At 38.5% G+C, this 23892-nt stretch overlaps 1 protein-coding gene across 10 annotated transcripts in view; it reads right to left on the bottom strand.

Moving 5' to 3' along the window:
• LOC131060225 (uncharacterized) overlaps positions 1-23892 on the bottom strand; it is a 332812-nt gene that overhangs the window by 194426 nt on the left and 114494 nt on the right. For all 10 annotated transcript variants that reach the window (XM_059211028.1, XM_059211029.1, XM_057993388.2 and 7 more), the window contains 2 exons: positions 10113-10172; positions 9793-9867 (listed from right to left, as the gene is read on the bottom strand). In XM_059211028.1, coding sequence (XP_059067011.1) covers positions 9793-9867; positions 10113-10172 — 135 coding nt within the window. The remainder of the gene's footprint in view (positions 1-9792; positions 9868-10112; positions 10173-23892) is intronic.

Here is a 23892-nt window from a genome sequence, read left to right as displayed (position 1 = left end):
TGGCCAAGTTGCAGACAATGTCAGGGCATGGACGAATGGAGTGGAGCATGACGAGTCCGTTGAATATAAACTTGGAACCTGGCAAAGTGAAATAAGGGCCACAAAAGGAGGATCGCTCCTGTCCCTCTCCAAGGGACCAGGGCGATACAGTGGTGATGTTGCTTCTTATGCGAGTTCAAGGTCGTTCCTCCCTAAGTTCAAGATCGATCCAAGTCAAGACAAGGTGGCAAAGGACATTTCAGAGCGTCTTCATCATGCACAAGCACTCAAAGGTCGTTATAATGAAGAGATTTGCACCCTAGGACCTAGTTCGCTCCTGTCCCTCAGGAAGGGACCAGGGCGATGTTAAATATATTGGTCATTATGTGCAAGATTTACGTAAGGACAAGATTTCGCAAGGTCTTAGAGGGTCCACGGAAAGATAGAAAGGTGATGCATGAAGATTTCAAACGTTAAATAATCGCCAAAATGGACTTAGGGACCATATCGCTCCTGTCCCTCTCCAAGGGACCAGGGCGATTTGCTTTGGATCCTTCGTTTTGCTTCAAGTACGTGCTAAGTCAAGACTCCATAAGGATAAACAAGGTTCAAGCCATCATTTGAAGATAATATGCAAGAGTTTTGAACGTCCAAACATTGCTAATCAAGGTAAAAGCTCATATCGCTCCTGTCCTTTGGACAAGGACCAGGGCGATCCTATCAAAAGCGCTCATATTCCTCCAAAATCGAAACAAGGCGAGGTTAAGCGAGGCAAGGGATGACGTTTGGAGGATATCACAATGAAGATCGAAGATCAAAAATGCAAATTAAACGTGAAAAAATGAAGATCGCTCCTGTCCTTTGGACAAGGACCAGGGCGATGAACATCCAAAAGGGACCCATGAACGCACACAAGGCAATCAAATTCGAAGGACCATCAAAATGATCAATGTTGAACGTGGAGATGAAGGAGTTGGACGTAAAAAAATGCAAAAATCAAGACAAAATCATGGATCGCTCCTGTCCCTCTCCAAGGGACCAGGGCGATGAGGTACGTCCCTTCCATTTTCATATTTTTGGCGCCAAATAAACAAATTCAAATTTTCTTAAATGCCAAGTTCGATAAAAATTGAAAATCCATTTTAACTTGCATTTAATGTGGCGTTGCCTTTATTAATTATTTTGCCTTTATTTTTTTTTAAAAATCGAAATTTGCAAAAATAAAAACGCAAGGCATTAATAATTAATTAATTAATTAATATAAAAATCGATTTCAAGCGCTCATTTAAGGAGGTCGGCCTTCTTATTTTATTGAAAATCATTGAAAATCATTTAAAAAATGGTTTTATTTACCAAGTCGGCCTCAATGAATTGATGGTGTAAGCGCTTATATAAGGAGGGTGGTGAAGATCATTATTTTCACATTGTCATTTTATCATCTCAAGTGCGATTTAAGGAAGACAAAGAGTAGTGCGAATTACCTTCAAGGTGGTGCGAACTTTCATTTCAAGGAAAGGTGGCGTGAAGTACTATCCAAGGAGGTGTGAACGTTTGAGCGAACTTGCCAAGGCATTAGAAGACCACGTCAAAGACTCAAAAGGTGGCGAAATTGATATTTTGAAGAGGAGATCACGTTGAAGACTATCTATACGTCAATTTTGCCTAGGCAATTTTTTCCCATTTGCATTCTAGAGTTAGCTCTCTCCTGAGGTATGGCGATATGGATTTCTTGTTTTAATTTTGAACGTTGATCGTCATAGCTTAAATTTTGATTGTTGAAATTTTGAATTTCAATAAGCTCAGTCGTTTTTAGGAAATGATTACTAAAGGACTTATCATTAAGTTTCCTAAAAATTGCTCTCTAATTTATGTTATGTATTGCTAAATCATATTACTAATTTTGAAATGTTGTGTAGGCATCAAATGGAGATCTCATCAAGGAAAATCAAGCCGGATCAAGGACGGTCTTCGCCAGGACGGTCTTCGCCGGGACGGTCTTAGCCAGGACATGGGCGAACTCTTTCAATCCAGCGTTCCAAGGCGAGGTACATCATCTTCCTGCACATCAAGGACGCAAGGAGTTAGAATAAAGGGCTCGTTGAAGAAGCAAATAATTCCAGATGAATTAATTAAAGCAAGCTTGTCAACAACATCAAGATGAATATCTACCAAGTTACAAGTGTCAGATGAGGTGGCGTCCTAGTCATTATTTCTCCAATCAGTGAGGTCCATCTCAGCATGGCCAGATTCAATGTACTTAACTCATGGAAGGTGGCACAAACTCCGATGTACCTACCCCGGCTATCCATTGGTCGATTTTTCTAGAAGGGACATGTGTCCAGGCAATACAATTTTGTCATTGGTCAAGCATTAAATGTTATGTAATGGTTGTAACAAACCCTAATTAGGGTTTTCATTGTAAAATCTTGGCCATTGATCTTGAATTGATCTAAGCCATCAAATTGTATTGTGGGCACTCTATAAGCCCAGACATTTTCATTTGTAAAGGAATTAGCAATAAATTAGAGAGATAATATAGAAATAGTTGAAAGTAGTTAGTAGATAGAGAGTAGAATAGGAGGACAAGGCAAGAAATTGTTGCCATTGATTGTAAACAAACTCCATTTTCATTGAAGTAATGGTGAAGTGTGTCGTTTCTTGCAATTTGCATGGTTTCTTGTTGAGTCTTCAATCTTAGATGGTAGATGATTAGATGAATGGAGGAAATGTGATTGATTAATGGTGGAATTCGTATATCCATACTACTAGCAGTTTGTTGATTGCAGACTTGCCTTGTGTAGTCAACTGGAATCGTTCAGCTTAAGCTCAATTTCAATTTGTTGCCTCTTCATTGATATGCATCAACTTGGATGGTATCTATGCCTGCGGTGATGATTTGAACATCATAAAGCTTCCCTTAGAAGATTGCACTAGCCTTGTGTAGATGTTCCATTGATGTCAAAACAAGACCTAGTTAGAGTTTCATCAAAAATCAAGTCATTGCTCCTACATTCTTAGTATTAGGATTAGATCCTCTCTTCGCCCTTATCCTTTTTTCATTTTTCAAATCTAAGTTAGTAAGAGCCTGTGTCCAGCAAAGTAGATCGGAAATTCAATCACCAAATGTAAGTCCCCTTGTGATTCCAGCAAATCACATCATACCACAGTGAGCTTATCCACATGTAGAGACCCTACCAAAAGGAACCTTGAAGTCATCCTAACTGATCCTTCATGCGAATCTTCAGCAGTTAGCGACTTTATTCAAGAGAGGATAAGATACCCTTAGGTATTTTATTCTGTGTATGATGGTGTACAAAATACACGTCAACAGAATTGGCGCTAGAAGGAGGGCTGAGCATTTGAAAGTCCGATCTTGTCAAGAACTTTTTACCCTCCTCCACGCTCGACAGAATTGAATTAGGAGTGCCTGACAGCGAACACGAACTCTTGAATCCAAGGAAGATCAGTGGAAAGCTTTTTCTCAAACACTCGACGGAAGGTGATCGTTGGGTCATCAGTTGGACTTACGCAAGAAGGAATCAAGCTGGAACCAGTTGAACGTTCAAGTTGAATCCGAGATATTCAAGATCTCTTTTATTCCAGAAAATCCAAAAAAAGTGAAAAATAGAAAATCCAAAAAAAATCAAAAAATCAAAAAATCAAAAAAGAAAGATTTCTCAATGGAGCGGCAACAGTTTCACGAAGAGCAACAAGTTGATTTTCCTGAACTTTGGTGGAGGTTAGATACACAACTTTATCCACGCAGATTGTCCGAGTTTGCAAGACAAGGGCAGTGTCGAGTCCACGAGACAGAGGAACATGATGAGATGCATTGCTTGAAGTACTTATCAAGGATGGAATCGGCAGCGCAGGGAAAAATCTTCTTTTGGGATGTCCCAAGGCCAGAAACAGAAGAAGGCAATTTCAGTGTCCCAGAGACTAAAGATCCTCTTCTAAGCTTCATGTGGATGATCGAGAGTCAACTCATTTTGGATGGTGAAATGCGTTTAGAAAACATATTGCTACCATTGTGGTGTAGAATTCACAACTCACCTCACTCCGAATTTACTTGCTCAGTATGTGAAATGGCTATCAATCAAGTCAGAAACCAGTTTGGAATGCCAACTTTGTCCGAGGAAGAACGCATTATGAACAGATCTTGGGGTGCTCATCTCGCAGCCGAATTTAGGAGAACTTATGAACAAGACATTGCTCCAGCATCTGAATGTGAGAAGGATCAATTGTACGTTGACGATACAAATGCATCTGATGATCAATGTATTACAACGGATAGCTCGCCATGCCTTGCACCTGAAAAAGAATACCATGAAACAAAAGTTGAAGAATCAATTGAAAATACTCAAACAGTGATAAAGGAAGATCCAGGAGTTAAACAAGCAATTAAAGGAGAAGATGACTCATTCCTTGAAGAATTCTCGTTTATGCTACAAAAGGAGATCCTTGAGATTGAATTGCAGGAGTTTTCAAATGTTCTCATTGAAGAAGACAATCAAGTTGAGATATTGAGTGAAGGGCTCCAGATCATCGTAAGTGAGCCCAGATATGAAGAACAATTCAAAGGGGCGCTTGAAGATTTCATCACCATTATGATATTTGAGGAAGCATTGAAAGAACTTGTAGAGGAAACACAAATGGAATTACTGCCAAAATTTTTTCTAGATAAGCAAGTTACTGTGAGTAATGTGATCCATCATCAGCTTCGACCTCCCGAGACTAATCTTGAAGAAGAAAGGCCACCTGAGACTATCTTTGATCCACTAGAGGAGATGTTTGAAGCTCGATCTATCAAGGAGACTCTCATTTTTGAGGATATGCTTACAAAATTTCATGAAGATGCTTGGTTTATGCAAGATGTCTCAGTGAAAACAGAGAATCTTGAGCTATTCGAGGGGGCGCTGAGCTTGTTTCAAGAGGAACTTCCTAATCAAGATCAACATGTGGTGGATGCTCGTGGAATAGTTCATCACCTATGGCGACCTCCTGAAGCAGTTGGTGACCTCGCTTCCGACAATACAGTGCCATCTGAGCCTGAAACATGCCAGGTTGTTTCTTTCCTTAATCCTAGCCTTGAAAGTTATTATGATTTTGATTATGGGGATTTTGGGAAAACCACTTGCATCTGGATTGATCATGGTCCTAACGAATTACCTCAGTTGATCATTTTGAGTAAAAATTTGCTTGAGTATGAGATGTGCATGGTGAGAGTTTGCCTTTCTGTATTTAAGGATGAATTTGCTAGGTTGAGAACCATCATGTTTGCCATGCTCTTGTTACATAACCTGAGAAATCATGTAAAGTCATGTATATATTTTGCTTCTTTGAGTCATGTCGAGTCTAGGACTCTTGTATATAGGTTTAGAGTAGGTTTTCTTTTCGTGTTTTTAGGTTAGAGGTTTTTTCTGAGCCTTGTTCTTAATTTGCCTTGAGTCATTTGACTCATGATCTAGTGTGGCTCAGGTAGTTTAGTTGTTTGCTTTTGGTGTGCGTTTTAGTTTAGTTTGCTTTGGGTCGGTTTGTCGGTCGGTTTGCTTTAGTTTAGGTGTCTTGAGTGGGAGCCTCCATCTTGTGAGAAAGGTGTTTGTGTTGTTGTCCACACACTGGCAACATCTTGGATCTTATGTTAGACTCATTTCTTAGATATCTATTCATGAAGTGTTTGGAATCCGAGGTTGTTCCTCTCCAACCTTATCATCTGATTAGGACCTGTATTTGACTTGGAAGGGAATCATTTTCTGTGTCTTGATGCCGACATCTGTTGATTACTATATCTTCACACATTAATAGACTCCGAGTCATTATGGTTTTCAGGCAAAGCTGTGATTGGTGAAAAATCTAAAATCTGGCTTCAGCGCCACCGCAATCCTCAAACCCTAGTAAGCTTCACTGCTTACGAGCCAAAGGAATTGACGGAACTGAAAAGCAATATCAAAAGAAAAGATGAAAAAATGAGAAAAATCAAAAGAAAAAGAGATGAGTTAAAAGGAAATATTAAAATTGGCTAAAGGGAATATGTGAGTAACTCCATCGGGGCTATAGACGCCCGACTGGCAATGGAGCAATGTTCGTGAGCTTGCGGCGATAACTTCGTCGGGACTATGGACGTCTGACTGGCAGCGAGGCTCTATCCAGGATGCTTTTGAAGTTCAGATAAACTACGTAGCTAATCACAGGGGAACCTGAAGGTTATATTTGTCTTGTCGAGAGGAACGAATACACTTGCACACACCTGAGTAATCAAAGACTAAGTGTCTAGATCTGGTTAAGGATTCTCCTTCTACTTTGAGTGCATTTTCTAATCTCTTGATGAGCTAGGATGAATTTTCCAGAGGTTCTAGGTGTCGATTGAGTCTTTATCTCTGAAATGTTTTTCAACATTTATTCAAGGTGGCGCTAGATGTTGTGACGTTTTCACACATCGCCCCATTGCAAATGGGGACCCATGTTTTTTGCATCAGAAACCACGGAGGGTACCAGTACGGTAGACCAGACAATGGCAGGGGAGGTCGTACCAGGAAAAGACACAATGGCCGAGCAAGGAATGGGTACGGCATATGCAGGTTCTAGTACGGAAGACATTGGTACAGTACCAGTAGGTACCGGTACAACATCAACAGGTACTGGTACAGTGTCAGTAGGAACTGGTACAGTTCCAACAGGTATTGGTACAACTTCAGCATTTACTCGTACGGTTCCAACAGGTATTGGTACAACTTCAGCATGTACTGGTACGGCTCCAACAGGTACTCGTAGGACTCCAACAAGTACTGGTACAGTACCAACATGAACTGGTACGACAACAACTGGTACGGTACCGACAGGTACTGTTACTGTGCCAGCAGGAACTAGTACTGTGCCAACAAGAACTAGTACGATACCAGCAGGAACTGGAACGGTGCCAACATGTACTGGTACAATAGGAACTGGTACGATGCCAGCATGTACTGGTACGGTGCCAACATGCACTAGTACGGTGCCAGCATGTATTGGTACGGTGCCAGCAAGACCTGGTACGGTACCAGCAAGAACTAGTACGTTACCAACAAGAACTGGTACGATACCAACATGTACTGGTACGCCAAGTGCCAGTACGGTACCAACGGAGAAAGATGAGGCAGGGGATGTGAGGTGCCAGTACGGTACCTCACAGATGGAGCAAAAAGATAAGAAACTGTTGGAAGTTGCCCACATGGTAAAGAGGCATTGGAACGACAGCTGCTGGCAGAAAAGAACCTAAGACTTCACACTAGACAGCAACTTTCTTCTCCGACCACTACAAGGACGCCTCCTCCCTCTTCTCAGTCCTAGTTTATGTTTTATATTTCAACTCTTATTGTCTTAGTCGTTTGGAAGACGACTACGTTTTGGGGGGGGCTAATGTTAGGGGTAAATAACGTATGTTAGTAAGAATAATATTTATAAGTGTGTTATGTTGTGTTTATGTTTAGGTTGTCGCCGAGAGGTTCCCGTCGGGTAGTTGGGAGTTGGTGACGGTTGGCAACTTGACCAACCATCGGGTCTTTATATTGTTTGGTTGGAGCCTCAGCAGGGGGGATTATGTATGGACATTCTGGACACTTGAATAAAGATATAATTCTTCTGGTCTAATTAGTATCATCGTCATTTATGTTGTGATGTATGATTGGTTCTGTTACATGAATATTTGGTACGTGTGGGAAATACTGTGTTATCTGTTTATTCACCAACCATACATTTAGGACTAAACAATCGCCTAATTTGATAGTTGAAGAAGCAAGCAATATCATGGATTATGTAGCCCCCAATCTGCAAATCGGACTTGTCTTCAAAAATCGCCCCTGCTGTAGCAAAGATGGTCTAATAATAATTAATGGTCTGCTGCTAGCCCCCAATCTCTTCTCCAAAAATGATAGCCCAATCTCCTCAAGTATGGCGCTGTCCTCTTTGGTGATATTTATTGCCAAAATAGAAGTCTATGAGCAAAATCGAAGGGAATGGTGGTCTGATATAATTTTACTTCAGACCTGATTTGGCCACCAATTCCTACTTATTTCTCCGCCTATATGCAAATGAATCACTTAATAGCCACAGGGCTATTGCTGCTATCCAAGAAATGATATGATCCCTTAATGATGAGATGTGAACCAAATGGTGGGTTTGGAGGAGGAAATACGATTCTGTCTCAGACCTTAAATTCGATCAGCAAGCTTACAATTTACACTTCTGATTGTCCTTCAATAAGATCGCCTCTCTTGTCACAGAAAAATCGATGCACTAGGGATGGCCACTATAATGATCTGAAAATACCATGAATCCCAATCACCATGAAAATGTAGTGATCCCAATAAGCACAATATGGAAGACTGAATTATCTCCCACTCTCAGCTGCAACCCCTCGGAAGATCTTTCACTCCCTCAGTTATGCTATCAATGGGAGTTTCCATTCCCAAAGATAGTATTCTGCAGAACCCCTTGGTTCCACAAAACCCAATCAATATCAAAATCCAATCCCAAGCTGATTAGAAACTCAACTAGATCTCCCTTTATACTTTTTCAGCTCATCTCTAGAAGCTTCTAGAAATAATATTATTTCACTTAAGTGACTTTATGATATATTTTTTAACTAAGTCACTTCACTTTATTAAATTAATTAAATATAAAGTCATCTTTTAATTTTTTTTATTTATTTGATAACTTTATAAATAATTAACTTAATATTATTAATTAAAATAATTAATTAAGCTATCCATAAGAAATATCAATAATCTGGACAACTTAACTAATTAAATTAATTAATTAATTTCTCTCCAAAAATGGGGACATTACACTCTAAAAAGGACCTTTGGCTAGAGTTATGGAGGTTTGTACAAGACGTCAAGATATGCTTTGCAATAGCGATACACAAGCAAGGATACTTTCCACTAGCCACCACAACTGCAAGTCCATGTGGGATATGCTCATGTGTGCTTGATGAGGAATCCTCCCTGTGTACCATTTCCTTTTGAGTATTTTCGCAATTCTGTTCAGTTTCTTTGGATAGCATAGTGACTAACACTTCAACCTCATTTGAATATTCCACAGCATAACCTCCAAACGCCATGAAAAATGTTCCCTCCTTCCTTTCCATTACCACTAAACTGAAACCTTGATTGCTAAGAATTGAGCTGTTTTCTAATGTTAGCCAGCTGGACCATATCATGGTTGAAACTTCAGGAACCAATGTTTTCGAGTACCTAGTATATGAAGATAGAGATGAAGCCTGAAGAATATCTGCACTGTTCCGTTCTACCATGATGAATGATGCAAAAAACTTTGATCCATGATTCCACTAAACATTTAGATAAGGAAAAAACAAAACTAACTAAACTAGGTCTAACGCCGACTTCAACAGACTTCAATTTAACACACACAAAAAAAATCGTATGCGTACAACAAGGAGAACATTATTCAAATTCTAAAAGAGAATCTGTTTATGAATCAAAAAAAAGATAAAACAAGAAACAAAACAGTCTAGAAAGGAGTCAAGTTATAATTGCTTTTAATAATGAAAGCCTTGGATGTTTGAACAAAAACAGAAAATCTAGGAAAGGATTTTGTAATTTGAACTAAAGAGAAGATTAAGTTTCGTTCACCATTGTAACTGGTTATGTATATAGAATTTTTAGAATGCAAATTCTTGGGACAAGCAACACAGCATACAAAAAATTATCAAGCATGTCTCCATTTCATATTTTAAGAAACAGTTAGCATTTTGTATTATATCATCAACAAACAATGCAGACAAGAATTTACACTGTTGCAAATAAAATATCTTACCACTGCATCAAATGTATCGTCAAAGTCATCAACAGCAAAACAAATATCTGGGTATGCTGGAATTGTTTCGACAGCCTAAAATCATTTCAGAAAGCGGTGCAGTTAGCTCCTTGTTCATGTCTTTCATAGAAATAAATGACTGAAAAAACCTAAAACTAGATAAGAAATCCACCTACTCATAGAATGAACCAGCACACAATGTTATACAGATTTACTAGAAAGCTAACAAAGTCAAGGCACATATTAGATGTTTAATAAGCAGATGTCAATCTAATTACAGCAGTAAAACATACGAAGATAAATTAAGAAGACAAAATCACCTTCTTAGAATCCAACTGAAAGTTAACACGACTTGGTGACGCATATACTGTCTTTGTGACCTGCAAGAACAAGTCACATTAACTGTTTTTGAGTTTGTGAGAAATGTTCGAAAATATTGCTAGAGGCATGTTTCCAAGTGATATCACGATACAAAATTATATTTCAAACATAAATAAATTTATAAAATGGTGTGGAGTTTTCCTCCAAACTAGGAATTACCTAAGGATATCTAACTCAACATATATAAATGCATTAGAAGAAACATTATTCAGATCCGAAAGGCAAATATAGAATGCCAAGAAGAAATTTAACAGAATATTATTTTAAGCTGAGTTTTTATTTAATAGCTAATTGAATGTTGAGCTTGAACATGGAAAGTGCATTGCATTTACCAAGATATATCAAATGATATAAAAAGGACACCAATTCAGAAGAGGAATGAACTGATTCAGTTGGAGAATAAATTGACAATCTACTCAAAGAATCATAAGACTAAGATCAGGAAATAAACTGTGATGAACATCTGAAAAAATGGAATTAAAAGTAGACCAGGGGATAGGGATATGAAAAATGTTTCACACTAACATCATCTGGCCTGATTATCCAACAAATAGATACGGATACTCAATGAACATATTCATACATATAATATCAAAACAGGCACAAAAAAGATCTCGCCGAAGGATCAGTCGGGGCAACTCCAAGGTTCTTGTATGTAGGTTCTCTACGTGTGGATAATCTCTACGTGTGGTATGATGTGATTTTGCTGGAATCACAAGGGGACTTACACTTGATGACCTAAACGTCTGTTTTGCTGGAATCACAAGATTTTACTGGCTTAGATTTGAAAAAAAAGGAAAAAGGACGAGGTCGAGGAAAGGATCTAATTCTGACACTAAGAATGTAGGAGCAATGAATGATCTTTGATGAAATTCTAACTAAGTCTTGTTTTGACATCCCAGGACCATCTCCACAAGGTTAGTGCGATCTTCGGAGGAAAGCTTTATAATGTTCAGATCATCACTATAGGCATAAACACCATCAGGCTGATGCATATCAATGAAGAATGATTCCAGTTGACTACACAAGGCAAGTCTGCAATCAACAAACTGCTAGTAGTATGAATATACGAATTTCCCCATCAATCAAACACATTTCTTCCACTCATCTAATAACATGAAATCAAAACTAAGAAGTATAGAGACCATGCAAATTGTTGAATCGACCCATAGATTTCACCATTTCTTCAATGAAGATTTACAAGTCTTTTACAACATCTTGGCAACAATCTTTGCCTTCTCTCTCTACTCTACTCTAATTGCTATACTATTAACTGACTATTCACTAACTATTTACCCACTATTTTTCCACTATTCACTAACTACTTTCTATTAGCCTTTACAAATGAAGAGCCGGGGCTTATATAGTGCCCTTAATACAATTCAATGGATAAGATCAATTTGAGATCAATGGCCAAGATTCTACAATGAAAACCCTAATTAGGGTTTGTTACAACAAACTCAATTCTGACCAATGAAATAATTGTATTAATTGGACACATGTCTTCTCTGGAATATTCGACCAATGGATAGCTGGGGTAGGTACATCGAAGTTTGTGCCACCTTTAATGAGTCAGGTACATTGAATCTGCACATGCTGAGGTGGACCAACCTGGCTGGAAGAGTGATGACTAGGATGCCACCTTGTCTAATACTTGCAACTTGGTAGATATCCAATTCGATGATGCTGAGAAGCTAGCTTTGATTAATTCATCTGAAACTATCTGCTTCTTCAACGAACCCTTGCTCTGACTTCTTTTGTCTTTGATGTGCAGGATGATGATGTACCTCGCCTTGGAATGCTGGATTGGAACAGGTTATTCCTGATGATGCTTGACCGAAGAAGGTCGTCCTTGTCGATGCTAGATTGGAGGAGGTCGTCCTTGTCCTGACTTGATCTTCTTTGATGAGGGTCTGCCAAGTAGTTGATCTTCCGACTCCAGGGTCGCCATTTGATGCCTACACAAAAGATTAAAGTTAGTCTTTGAGCATCATACCTTGAAGCATAGAATTTAGGACCTTCCAAGAGAATGATTTAAGATATTAACTTGGAAATGACATGACAAATCCAGAATTCTAATTTTTCAAATTAATGGCAATGAAATCAAAATAAATCTTGAATAAGAACTTCAAAATGATTCTTCATACCTTCTCCTTTGAAAGCCTAACTATAAAACCTTGGAAAATGATGAAAGAAGACCGGATTTTGCTGGACAAGGGTTGAATTGTGGTCTTCCTTTGGATGAATTATGCCTCCATTAGCCTCCAAAAGGCCTCACCTTCCACTAGCTTCTCCGAAATCTGGAAATTCGCCTTCAAATACCTTCCAAAATCTGGAAATTATCCTCCAACTTGCTCAATTTCGCACCTCCAAATATGCTCTTCAAGTTCGCATAAGAAGGAATGAATGAATGATTTGAATTTTGAAACAATACTCCTTCCTTATATAGGGCGCTCACCCTAATTCTTGTTGAGGCCGACTTGACAAAAAGAAAATAAAATGAAATAAAACCCCCCTTTTGAAGGATGCCCGACTTGGCAAATAAAGGCAAATAACAAATATTGAGCTCTCAACTTAATTTTTTAATTTTTAAATTAATTCCAAAGCTCAAAGGTGGATTTCTTTTCAATTATTTCAAGGCCTAGAAATTAATTAATTAAATTGTAAATGCCTTAATTCATGCGAATTTAATTCAACCTCCCAAATGTCTTGAATTTGGCAAATTTGGTAAAAATTTGGGAATATGGAAGTTTAATTAAGGCTTAATGAAAGTTCCTGATGACTTCGCCCTAGACCCTTTGGAAGGGTCAAGAGCGATTTTTAGGTTTTAGGCTTATTTTCCAATCCTTTCATCTTCAAATCACTTCCATGGCATAAAACATCTTGCCTTACTCCCCTTCAATTCATGAAAACCAAAATCTCATCTTGAAATGCAAGGAAAATAGGAGGATTTGGAAATTTCGCCCTGGACCCTTTGGAAGGGTCAGGAGCGAATTTTCCTCTTGTCATCAAAATTTGCATCCTTAGCAATCCAACCCAACTTCAAGGCAATTCAAATGTCATTTTACACCCATGTCTAAGCTTGGCCTTGCCCAAAATTTGGAGAAAAGGATGGTTTTAGTGTTTTTCGCTCTGGACCCTTTGGAAGGGTCAGGAGCGATTTTCAAGTTTTGAGCATGTTCCTCCATCCTTTCAACTTCAATTCACCTTCAAGGCTAAAAAACACTTCTCCTTTCACGTTCAACCCACGTTTCACTTGATTTTGCAAGGGAAAATAGGTGTTTGAAAAATTTTCGCCCTGGACCCTCTGGAAGGGTCAGGGGCGAATTTCACCATTTGGCTCAATTCCTTCACTTTTCAATGATTTCTAAACATGCCTAAGGGTTTGAATATGCTCATTCTTCCTTTCATGATGCCTTAGACTTCTCAATTTGACCAAACAAGGCAAGAAATACCCCTCATAGAGATTTTTGCTCTGGACCCTCTAGAAGGGTCAGGAGCGAAAATTAGGTTTTAAGCAAAATCCTTCATTCTTCAAAGTTGAAACTTCTTCAGGAGGCAAAAACAAGCTATTCTTCTTCCACTCATGCCTATGCTTTGACCTTTTTCATTGCAACATGAGAGCTATTGGGAATTTCGCTCTGGAACCCTTGGAAGGGTCAGGAGCGAAATTCACCATTTTGTCCAAAAATCTTCATTTCGCATGCTTCCAAATCTTTAAATGATGTCCAATCTTCACTCCAAGAGACCCTGCACACCACAATTTAGCCAAAATTAGTGAAAAATAAGCTCAAATAAGATTTTCGCTCTGGACCCTTTGGAAGGGTCAAGAGCGAAATCTTCATCCTAGGCCAAATTGCTCAGTGTTCAACTTTCAAAACACTTCACAAGGCAAAATTAGATCATTTTCCAAGTTAGAAACAAGGTTTCAAGCTCAAACAAGGTGGCAAATGAAGTTTATGATGAATTTCGCTCTGGACCCTTTGGAAGGGTCAGGAGCGAAATTCCTAATCTTGGTCAAAATCCTGACTTCATTTTTACATTTTTCCATCCAAACAAGTGTTTTGCCCTCAAAGATGTCAGGGAACGAGTTGGTTCTAAGTTTGGGTCAAACTAGAATGTCTTATGGAGACTTTTGCTCTGGACCCTTTGGAAGGGTCAGGAGCGAAAATCGCTTTAGACCCTCTGGAAGGGTCAGGAGCGAAATTTGACTATTTGAACTCTCCGTCAGGATCATTTTATGGAATATAACATTTAAGTATAAGAACTTTAAGTTATATTCCATATATACTTTCAGGATGTTTGAGAGTGGTTTCAGACCTCGAGGAGCTATATTGCAAAATCTAGTTTTTGGAGGATTCTTCAGTTTTCCAGACTTAGTCAAATTTCAAGATCAGGACATTCCAGACTTAGCCAAATTTCAGGATCAGGACTTTCCAGACTTAGCCAAATTTCAGGATCAGGACTTTCCAGACTTCATCACTCACCAACTTGACCTAACTCAAGCAGAACCTACTATCCAGGTGATCCCCCTGGCGACACTCGAAAGCTAAAGGCTAACAAACAAAACCCTAAAAGACCTAGAAAACAACCCTAGAAAGCAAAAAGCAGGGGTCCGCATTTGCAATGGGGCGATGTGTGAATACGTCACAACAAGTATGTACACCTCATTTGTAGCACAGTTAGGTGCCTCCTACATGGAGTACAGGGTACTCCCATATTACTATAAGCCTTTGGTAGAACCAAAAACAAATTATCCAATATCGTGGACTATAAAAAGATTCATTTCCATGTAATAGGCTGCCCTATCTCAGGAATCAGAATGACTGATTTTCTTTCCTTTCTGTGTGTGACTGTGGTTTACTTGAACCTGGTGTGTTTTGGGGGTTTTGAAAATTTATCTTTTCAAACATAAATATTGCCAATCATTCAAGAACAAGCCATAAACCCAAATTCCAATTTGCATTGCACCAAACTGCAATTTCTATTGAACAGATAATGCTGAGAATATTTCCAGAATTATATTACTTTCAACACATCAATACTTTTATTGAACAAGAGGAAACATAGAGATTTTTTGAAATCTATTAACAGAGAGTAGTGCCCAATAACTATGGAACCTGGAAGTTAGCGCTATGTCCCAATGGTACTGATGTGGCAGCCTGAACTAGACGCCAGCAGCAAACAACATGACTGTGAACCAGAATAACCCACGACCGTAAGTTAGACCCAGTCCACCTGGTCCTTCTTGCAACTCCCAATCGACTGGACTGCAGGACATTATCTACCACGACCCTGATTCAACATTGGCACCAGCAATGAATAATATTCAGCAGAGTCATATCGCATAGGTACGATCACACCCAGCAACAAGACACTAATTCCTCATGCCAAAAATGATGCCCAGCAATGTAGATGAAGCCGTCCAAAGTTATTCATGCCCAGCACTAGACGACTAATCAATATACTGCAGGAAAATGAAGTCTTTCTGCGCGTTCTTCAGGTATGGTCTGCACTATTGATGATAAGTGTCAAATGTGATTCCCCTCCAAATACGCACAGCCCAGTATAAAACCTCAACGCTGAAGAAATATGTTTATTGATCACCAAAACCCAGCGTCCCTTCCTTAGCTAGTCGATAATGGTTTTCGACTGTAAGTTATAATGCCTTCAGCTAAAAATACGATTACCACTTAGCAAACCTGTGACTCCTCTCTGGTTAAGCTTCAACCACCAATTACTAGATTCCATGCCATGATTCTCAATCCTAATAATTTTATTTGATGATTTCCCAGGCCTGGTATTGCACATGTGTAGGAAATATTACTAATGAGGGATTTCGTCCTCAAAAGCCAGCAAATTTCCAGAATCAGCTCCAGAAATACAAATCCCAAGATAACAATATCCAAGATGAACAAATCTGCATTTAATGCTCTTATTTATAACTTCAGCTGGGCAAACTTCCCAAGACACCATAAATGTGGGATAAAAGAAAGTTGCAAATAGATATTATTATGCCTTATGTCTCCAAAATGAAAGGGGACTTTTAATTTTCCCATTAAACATTAGTCCCAGCATTAAATAATTAAATAAATCACTAAAGTTAAATATTTAAATTTAACTTTAGGAACTTTTGACTTATTGCCCAATTAATTAATGGCCCATTAAATTTGCAATGCTGATGAAGAATTAAACGCACCAAAATATTGACAACCAAAATTGCTTCAAAATTTACCAATCACTGAGCCATAACTGACTTACTATAAATAGTAAGTATCTGGAAAACCTGTCAAAACACCTCCGATTGGTCTAAAACTGAAATTACCAAGGCCAAATCCCTCACCGGTCCCTGAAAAAGTCTTGGTTAGCCCCCAGGACCATGGCAAGGTGGGCTAACAACAAATCACCTCATGACTGCTAAAAAGGGACACTGCATTCCATTCCCATTTCAATTGACCAAAGAAAAAAATCAAATGTTTGGGCCCTAATAATGACACGAATGTTGAGAATTAGGTGTTGTACACCTTCCATAATGTTTATAACTTATTATTTATTATTATGTGTGTTGTGCACTTAGGGGAACCTAGATGAAGGTGTATCAATAGGAGATAACGTTCTTGGGGCAACTTTATGTGTTGTATTGTAACCATGGGATTTATATTTAATGTGGGTGTCATGTTGGCATATAATATTGTATTTATCTAATATTGGGAAAAGTAATTTCATAAAGTGAAAAACTTAGTACAAAATATTAAATGTGGGATTAACGGTTTGTAATCCCATGGTATTAGTCACATGGTTTTATGTAATACCACTTGGTGGTTTTGTGGGACCTTGTTTCTATAAAAGCAACCACAAGGGTAGTTGTTTAAGGTTGGCTAATTTGGCTAAGGGGTTGAGAGCATCTCCTATAGCATTTGTGAGAGTTTGAAGCATAGCATGGGATGTGTGGTTACATGCTTGTTGACATGGAGTGCTTGTAGAGGGCTTGTGACGCAGTGTTCATGGATGTCTTGCAATGTTGCATTGCTCAATAGTACATGGTGGATGGGTGCTCTTCGAGGCTGAATTTTTCCCTCATACGGGTTATCCCAGGGTATATCTTGTGTCATCTTTGATGGGTATGTTGTCTATCTTTTTGCATATGGTATTTAAGTGCCTATTGGCATAGATTTATCATTTGGGTTATATGGAAATTGTCATTATGTGGCTGCATAGTTTCCTTTCAAAGACATGCTCCATGCTAAAAGTTTTAGAATGTTTTAGAGGAATTTCTACTCAACCTAATTATAATCATTAACTAAAAAATGACTGATTAGAATACTCGTTATAGGTTATTTGATAAATACATGCTCATTTCGTGTTTGTGATCAAACCCTTGGCAAGAAGGAAAGCAACACAAATCTAGAACTAAATCATATGAGAAATCCAAATCTCTAGGTAAGTCCAGAGCAAACTATTGGAACTGCAGCAAGACAAGCCATGACAAAACAGGCTATGAGTAGGAAAAGAAAAAGAATAAAAGAAATTCCAATGATGAGTTTGAGAAGTCCTCTCAAAATTGAGTGGTTGATGGACTCCAAAACATCTTTTCGCATAGCCTCACAATGGGGTTGGTTATAAAATATGAAGAATATGATGGTGAGAAGGTATATCTTAGAGATAATTCTCATCTAAAAATTATTTACCACAAAAAGAGTCTTGATTCGATTCCTAATAGATGAGCAAGGCATCAATGATGTGCAATACTGTTTTGTTTGTGACGTGGTGAGAATGGTAGGGTGATGTTGGGCAAAGTTGATACTTCGATGAAAGTTGCAAATCCTATGAAAAAGCCTGCGAGACCAAAAAGTTTCTCATGGTACAATGAGTCTATAGGCTTCTTGGCCCATTGTAGTTGGATTTTTGTGTTGGTAAGTTTCCCTTTAGTCTTACAAGCTGCTTGACAAATTAGAGAATGTTTGGAAACAATGTTTCAAACTTGTATTCCTAATGTTCAATTTTAATCCTTTTCTATGTGTTGGCACCCAATTTTAGTTTCTAATTTTTGGCCTCATCTACTCTCGTGATCTATTATGTCTTTTCTTGCCAATTGTTGATAACAAACCTGAGAAATTATTGACATTTCATGCCCCCTTTCTTATCCCACTAATGATAACCAATCTAAGATATTCTATGTAGGTCATCAGATCATGTGTACATCTAGGTTGTGAGCTTCTTTTCCTTGCCTTAAGTCAATTAACCAATTTTAAAATCCAGAAGTTGCCCAAGTGTAAGGCGTCATTTGAGTTTTCCAAAAACCACGAAACTTAGCAAAAGGAATCGCCTAACCAAGAGGAAAACATAGGCAGAATACCCAAAAGCAACAACAAAACTCCCGCAGACTTACGATTGAATTTCACTTTCAGCTCCACATAAACCAGCAGACTCCAAAACTGAAAACAACACCCCAAAATCAAAAAGCATCAAATAACTTCATGTCCGTTAAGCTCAATCTGCTCCTCTAAGTGAGAAACAGTCACAGTGTTCAGCTAGGGGCTATCTTTCAAGCACGAAACTAAAGGAGCCTAGGAGGTATGCATCCCTCGAAGCAAAGTCTGAAATGATTTCGGCAACACTTTGTTATGATAAGCAATAGATAGTCTCAAATGAAGGCCAAGGCACTTACTTATATCTTCCTCCCAACTCAAACCTCCTTTTCCCTCCAATGTGGGACTAAACGATGACATTCAAATTCACTTTTAATTTGCATTTCATTTCATCCTTCACCAAGTCATCCCACTTTGCCTAGACAAGACACCTTATTAAAATGCAAATAATACATAATATGAGCGCCCAACATATAATTGAAAAAATGACTCTTTAATATAACTTAAGAAATCCCTTTAATAAATTGTCCATCTTTGCCTTAAGTTATAATTCAACTTAAAACACTATTTTCCATCAAATACTAAACTTGCCAAAACAAGCTCCAAGAATATGGGAGATCAAACTTAAAGAACTGCCCTAACAGATATAGCCGTTGCACTGAGCTGCAAAAACCATGCCAAAAATAGCACTGCTAAAAATAGCACTTACTAAAAATTGCATACTGCTAAAAATAGTAAGTGTTTCCAAATACATTTTAACCACATTCTGAGCAACCATCACAACTTACTAAAGATAGTAAGTCCGGAAAAGTCTTCAAATTCATTTGCATCTCACATCGTCACGTAGCTCTCTGAAAACCTAGAGAAATGAGTTGTACTCGCCCCCATTTACTAAAAATAGTAGATTTACCAAACTTCATTGCTTGCTATGCATGTACCATCATTACGAAGCTTTCTGACAACCCAGAAGGAATCCAGAATCAGAATTGTAAAACTCCAACATGCAAGCCACCAAAATTGCCGAAACATCCTCCTAGAAGTAGGAAACACTAATTTACGCTCCCGACTAGCCTATGGGTCTCTGGAATAGGCTAACGGCCAACTAAACTAATTACTATTGAGAAGGGGACATTACAGTCCGCCCTCCCCAAGATTGTTTGTCCTCAAGCAACCACAAGTCTGGATGTTGCAAAATCTCCTCATTCTCCCACGTAGCATCCTCCATAGGCAAATTCTTCCACTTCACCAAATACTCCTTGATTGTCCTCCTCAAAGAACGTTCTCTGAAATCTATGGTCTCCACTGGAATCAACACCAATTGTCCTTCCTCATCCAAGGGAGGCAAATCAGAAGAAACAACTATGTTATGTCCAAGTGCCTTCTTGAGGCAAGACACCTAGAACAAATTGTGAACTTTGCTATTCATTGGTAGCTCCAACGCGTAAGCCACTGCACCAACTCTCTAGATGACGTTGAACGACCCATAGAAATGTAGCTTGAGTTTCTCTGCTCTACTCTTCTTGAGAGTAGACTATTCGAAAGGTTGAAGCCTAACATAGACCATGTCTCCAACCTCAAATATGTGCTCTATACGCTGCTGATCAGCGTACAACTTCTGCTGATTCTGTGCAATCAGGGGGTTATTCTTCAAAGTCCTCAAAATGTCTTGACACTGTTGCACCATATCCTTTGCTTGGGGGGCTTTGCTATCACCAAACATCAAATCTAGCAAAGCTAGGGGCCTCATAACCATAGAGTGCCATAAAAGGAGACATTCTGATGGACATGCGGTAGGAGGAATTGTAACAGTACTCTCCTAAGTGTAGCCATCTCACCCAAGCGTTCTGCTGCTCCGAGACATAATTCCGGAGATAGCCCTCCAACCACTTGTTTACAATCTTTGTTTGCCCATCAGTCTGTGGGTGATAACTAGTGCTTGGAGTGAGCACTGTACCACACAATCTGAAAACCTCTTGCCAAAAAGTGCTTAGGAACTTGCGGTCCCTATCACTGACAATGTTTTTTGGCAACCCATGAAGTCTAAACACCTCATGGAAAACACATCAGCAACTTGAGCTGTTGTAAATGAGCTAGTAATGGCAAAAAATTGAGCAAACTTGGTCAATCTATCTACCACAACATAGATACAATCTTTGGCGTGAGCTCTTGGCAACCCCGTGATGAAGTCCATTGAAATACTTTCCCATTTTTTATTAGGAATTGGTAGAGGCTGCAACAAACCAGCTAGAAGAGTATGCTTATTTATGTTCATCTAACAAGTGTGACACTCCTTGATATAGCTCAAAACATCATTTTTCAATCCCTTCCAAGAGAACCTCTCACGAATCTGCCTATAGGTTTTGAAATATCCTTGATGACCTGCAAGAGGAATGTCATGGAAAGTCTACGAAACCTTCTTCTTCAGCTTAGATTCGGGCAACAAAAAGATCCTTCCCTTGTAGTGGATCAACCCATCAACTACCTTGTACCTTTCATCTTGAAAAGTACCTGTTGGTGCCTGTTTTATCATCTACCAAACATTAGGATAGGATACCCGAAGGCATTCTATCCTCTCCTGAAAAATCACTACTGATTCCAAGGTCTATATGTGCGAACAAGCGACTTTAGTGCAATAGCTTCTTGGGTAGTGTATGCTGAAAATCTCAAGGGGGACTTACGTTTAACAACTGTCTTCAACTGCTGGACTTAAATGGATTTAGCAATTTTAGGCTTTTCATTTTTTTTGGATTTTCGAGGTTTAGACTTTAAAAAACGAGAAAAGAGATAGGGTTTGAGAAAGCTAATCTAATCCTACGAACTCTGGAGACGGTATCAATTGGGTGCTCTTGGGAAACCAAACTTTGCTTCGCCACACTAGGGACAACTACACAAAGTCGGTGCAATCTTCGATGGATTGTGCTTATGATTAAGATGCACAGAGGATGGGCTCAGACTAACTTTGCACGGTAAAATGGAAATCCTTCATTCACCAAAAGTATGAGCAGAGATACACCATCAATTGACACTTATCAAATCCTTCATTCAAATTAACAACAATGAAAGCAAATCTAAATTAATTTTAACTAAGTGTTGAGGAAACCAAAACCATGCAAATCATTCAAACAATAGTGATTACAAAGCAAGCGCACATACAATATATTATTTGGAAATTACCTTACGCAACAATACATCAAAAACCTCACTCTCCAAATGAGAGGAGGTAGCTGTTGTGCGTTGCACACGCTCCCTATCACCGACAAGGTCCCCCTTCCTATTTTTTTTTTAGCCTTTCATCCTCGCCCTGTTGAGTTTCGCGCAGAGTGTCTCGCGTCCAGAGAAAACTTTAGTGGCTAATATTCGCCAATTGGCTATTTTTTGAAATTTGGGAATCAAATTTGGCTAATAATTTCAACTTTTAAGGTGACCCAAATCGCCACATTTTTTCAAAAAAAAAATTTTAATGTTATTTAAATCACCAGAGAATTTATTTTATTAATTTTTTTAACTTGAAGATTCGCCACAATATTTGATACATGATTGAATTAGATTCGCCAACATTTTATAATTTATTGTAGAAATCCAAATTAATTCACCAATAATATATCATAATTATTAGTTACTTTAGGGTTATATCAACAATCTTTTGTTTCCACCATTGATTTAAAATATAATCTAATGATCTTCATTGTATTCCATGAGGTAAAATGTACCTACAAGTTGTAATGCTTGTGGGGTTTGAAATTGCTTTTGAATTGTTGACTTCAATGAAAACCAATGGTCTAAAAGCAATTTTTGGCCCCATGAGTTTACAAATTGTTTGTAAATTTTATCTCGCAAAATAGAAAGAGGACTATTAGATTATTTTGAGTTAATGGTAGAAACCAAATAAAGTATAGTCTAACCCTAAAACTCATTAATGATTTCAACCTTCATGCCTTTACTTTTTTATAAAAGATTATTTTAAATGAAAGGAAATGCAATAGTAATTAATGCATACGATGATTATTTTCCAAGATTCGCCAATATTTTCTACCAAAAAAAATTGATATAAACAAATTCGCCAATAAAATTAATTTTTTTTTTATAAAAAGGAAAGATTCGCCAATAAACATTATTATTATTTTTAGAAAAAAAAAATATTCGCCAAGATTTTATACAATTTTTTGAGGGGGGGTTTCTTAAAGTTATCACTGTTGGCGTCCTTTCGAGCGAGTCCACGACTGGTCCGTTAAGTAATGATGTCAAAGAAATGAGCCGATGAATCCATCCGACTAGTCTAGCCCTCGGGCACGATGCCAAGAGTTTGTTCGAAATTTTGATAATCGCCTTGGATAGGCGTAAGGTGATAGAAATTGGCGAAGCCCGCCAAGCAAGAGCAGTACGTCTAAAGGTCGCACGAGAACCAAAGTCGCCGCTTTTCACACAAATAGCTACGAAGTAGATTGCATAAGGTCTGTCTCTGCGATGTTCGTGGGATTTGAGTAAAGGATGATTTTCGCCTGCTGGTGAAGGAGCGAATTTCCTGGCCAAAATGCCGAGGCTGCGAAACTTGCCCATATGCCTTGGAATTCCGAAGCCTCTGAAATCCAAATTTGTAGAGTCTAGCGAAAACTGGTCTGGAGTCCGAAATTTTACTTAAGTTCCCAAAAATGCCTTATGGGCCGAATTTCGGACCCAGAGGCCAAAAGGTTAAAATTTCACAAGGTTAAAAAGTTGCTAAAATTGCCCAGGGGGCTGAATTTCAGACCCTGGGGCAAAAATTTCGAAATTCAAAGTTTCCTACTTGGTCCGAAAATGCTTTTTAAATATTACAAAAGGTGTGTTTAGGTCCGAAATTCACTTAAATGCCCAATTTCGGACCCTGGGGCGAAACTGAATAAGGCGAAATCTTGCAAAAAGACCCAAATGGTCCGAATTTCACTTAAAACGCCCATTTTCGGACCATGGGGTGAAAATTAGAAAATGTTAAGTGCACGCGAAATATTGCAAAAGACCCTTTAGGTCCGAAAATCACTTAAAATGCTCATTTTCGGACCCTGGGGCAAAAAAACAAAAAATGCGAAGTGTTGCAAAAAGACCCCAGAGGTCCGAAATTCACTTTAGACCCCCAAATTCAGACCCTGGGCCGAAATTTCAAAATATGACAAATTTGCAAAAGGTTCAAAAGCTCCGAAATTTGCAAGAGGATGGTTTAGGTCCGAAAATCACTTAAGTCTCTCAATTTTGGACCCTGGGGGGTAAATTGGAGAATATATCGAAGTTGGAAAAGTGGCTTTAGGTCCAAAGTTTTTTTAAAAAGTTCGCACAATTTGTTATATGGTCCGAAAATCACCTTAAAACTTCAATTTCG

The sequence above is a fragment of the Cryptomeria japonica genome, chromosome 9, assembly GCF_030272615.1.
Source record: "Cryptomeria japonica chromosome 9, Sugi_1.0, whole genome shotgun sequence".
NCBI classification, from domain to species: Eukaryota; Viridiplantae; Streptophyta; class Pinopsida; order Cupressales; family Cupressaceae; genus Cryptomeria; species Cryptomeria japonica.
This window is presented reverse-complemented; position numbering and strand designations above follow the sequence as displayed.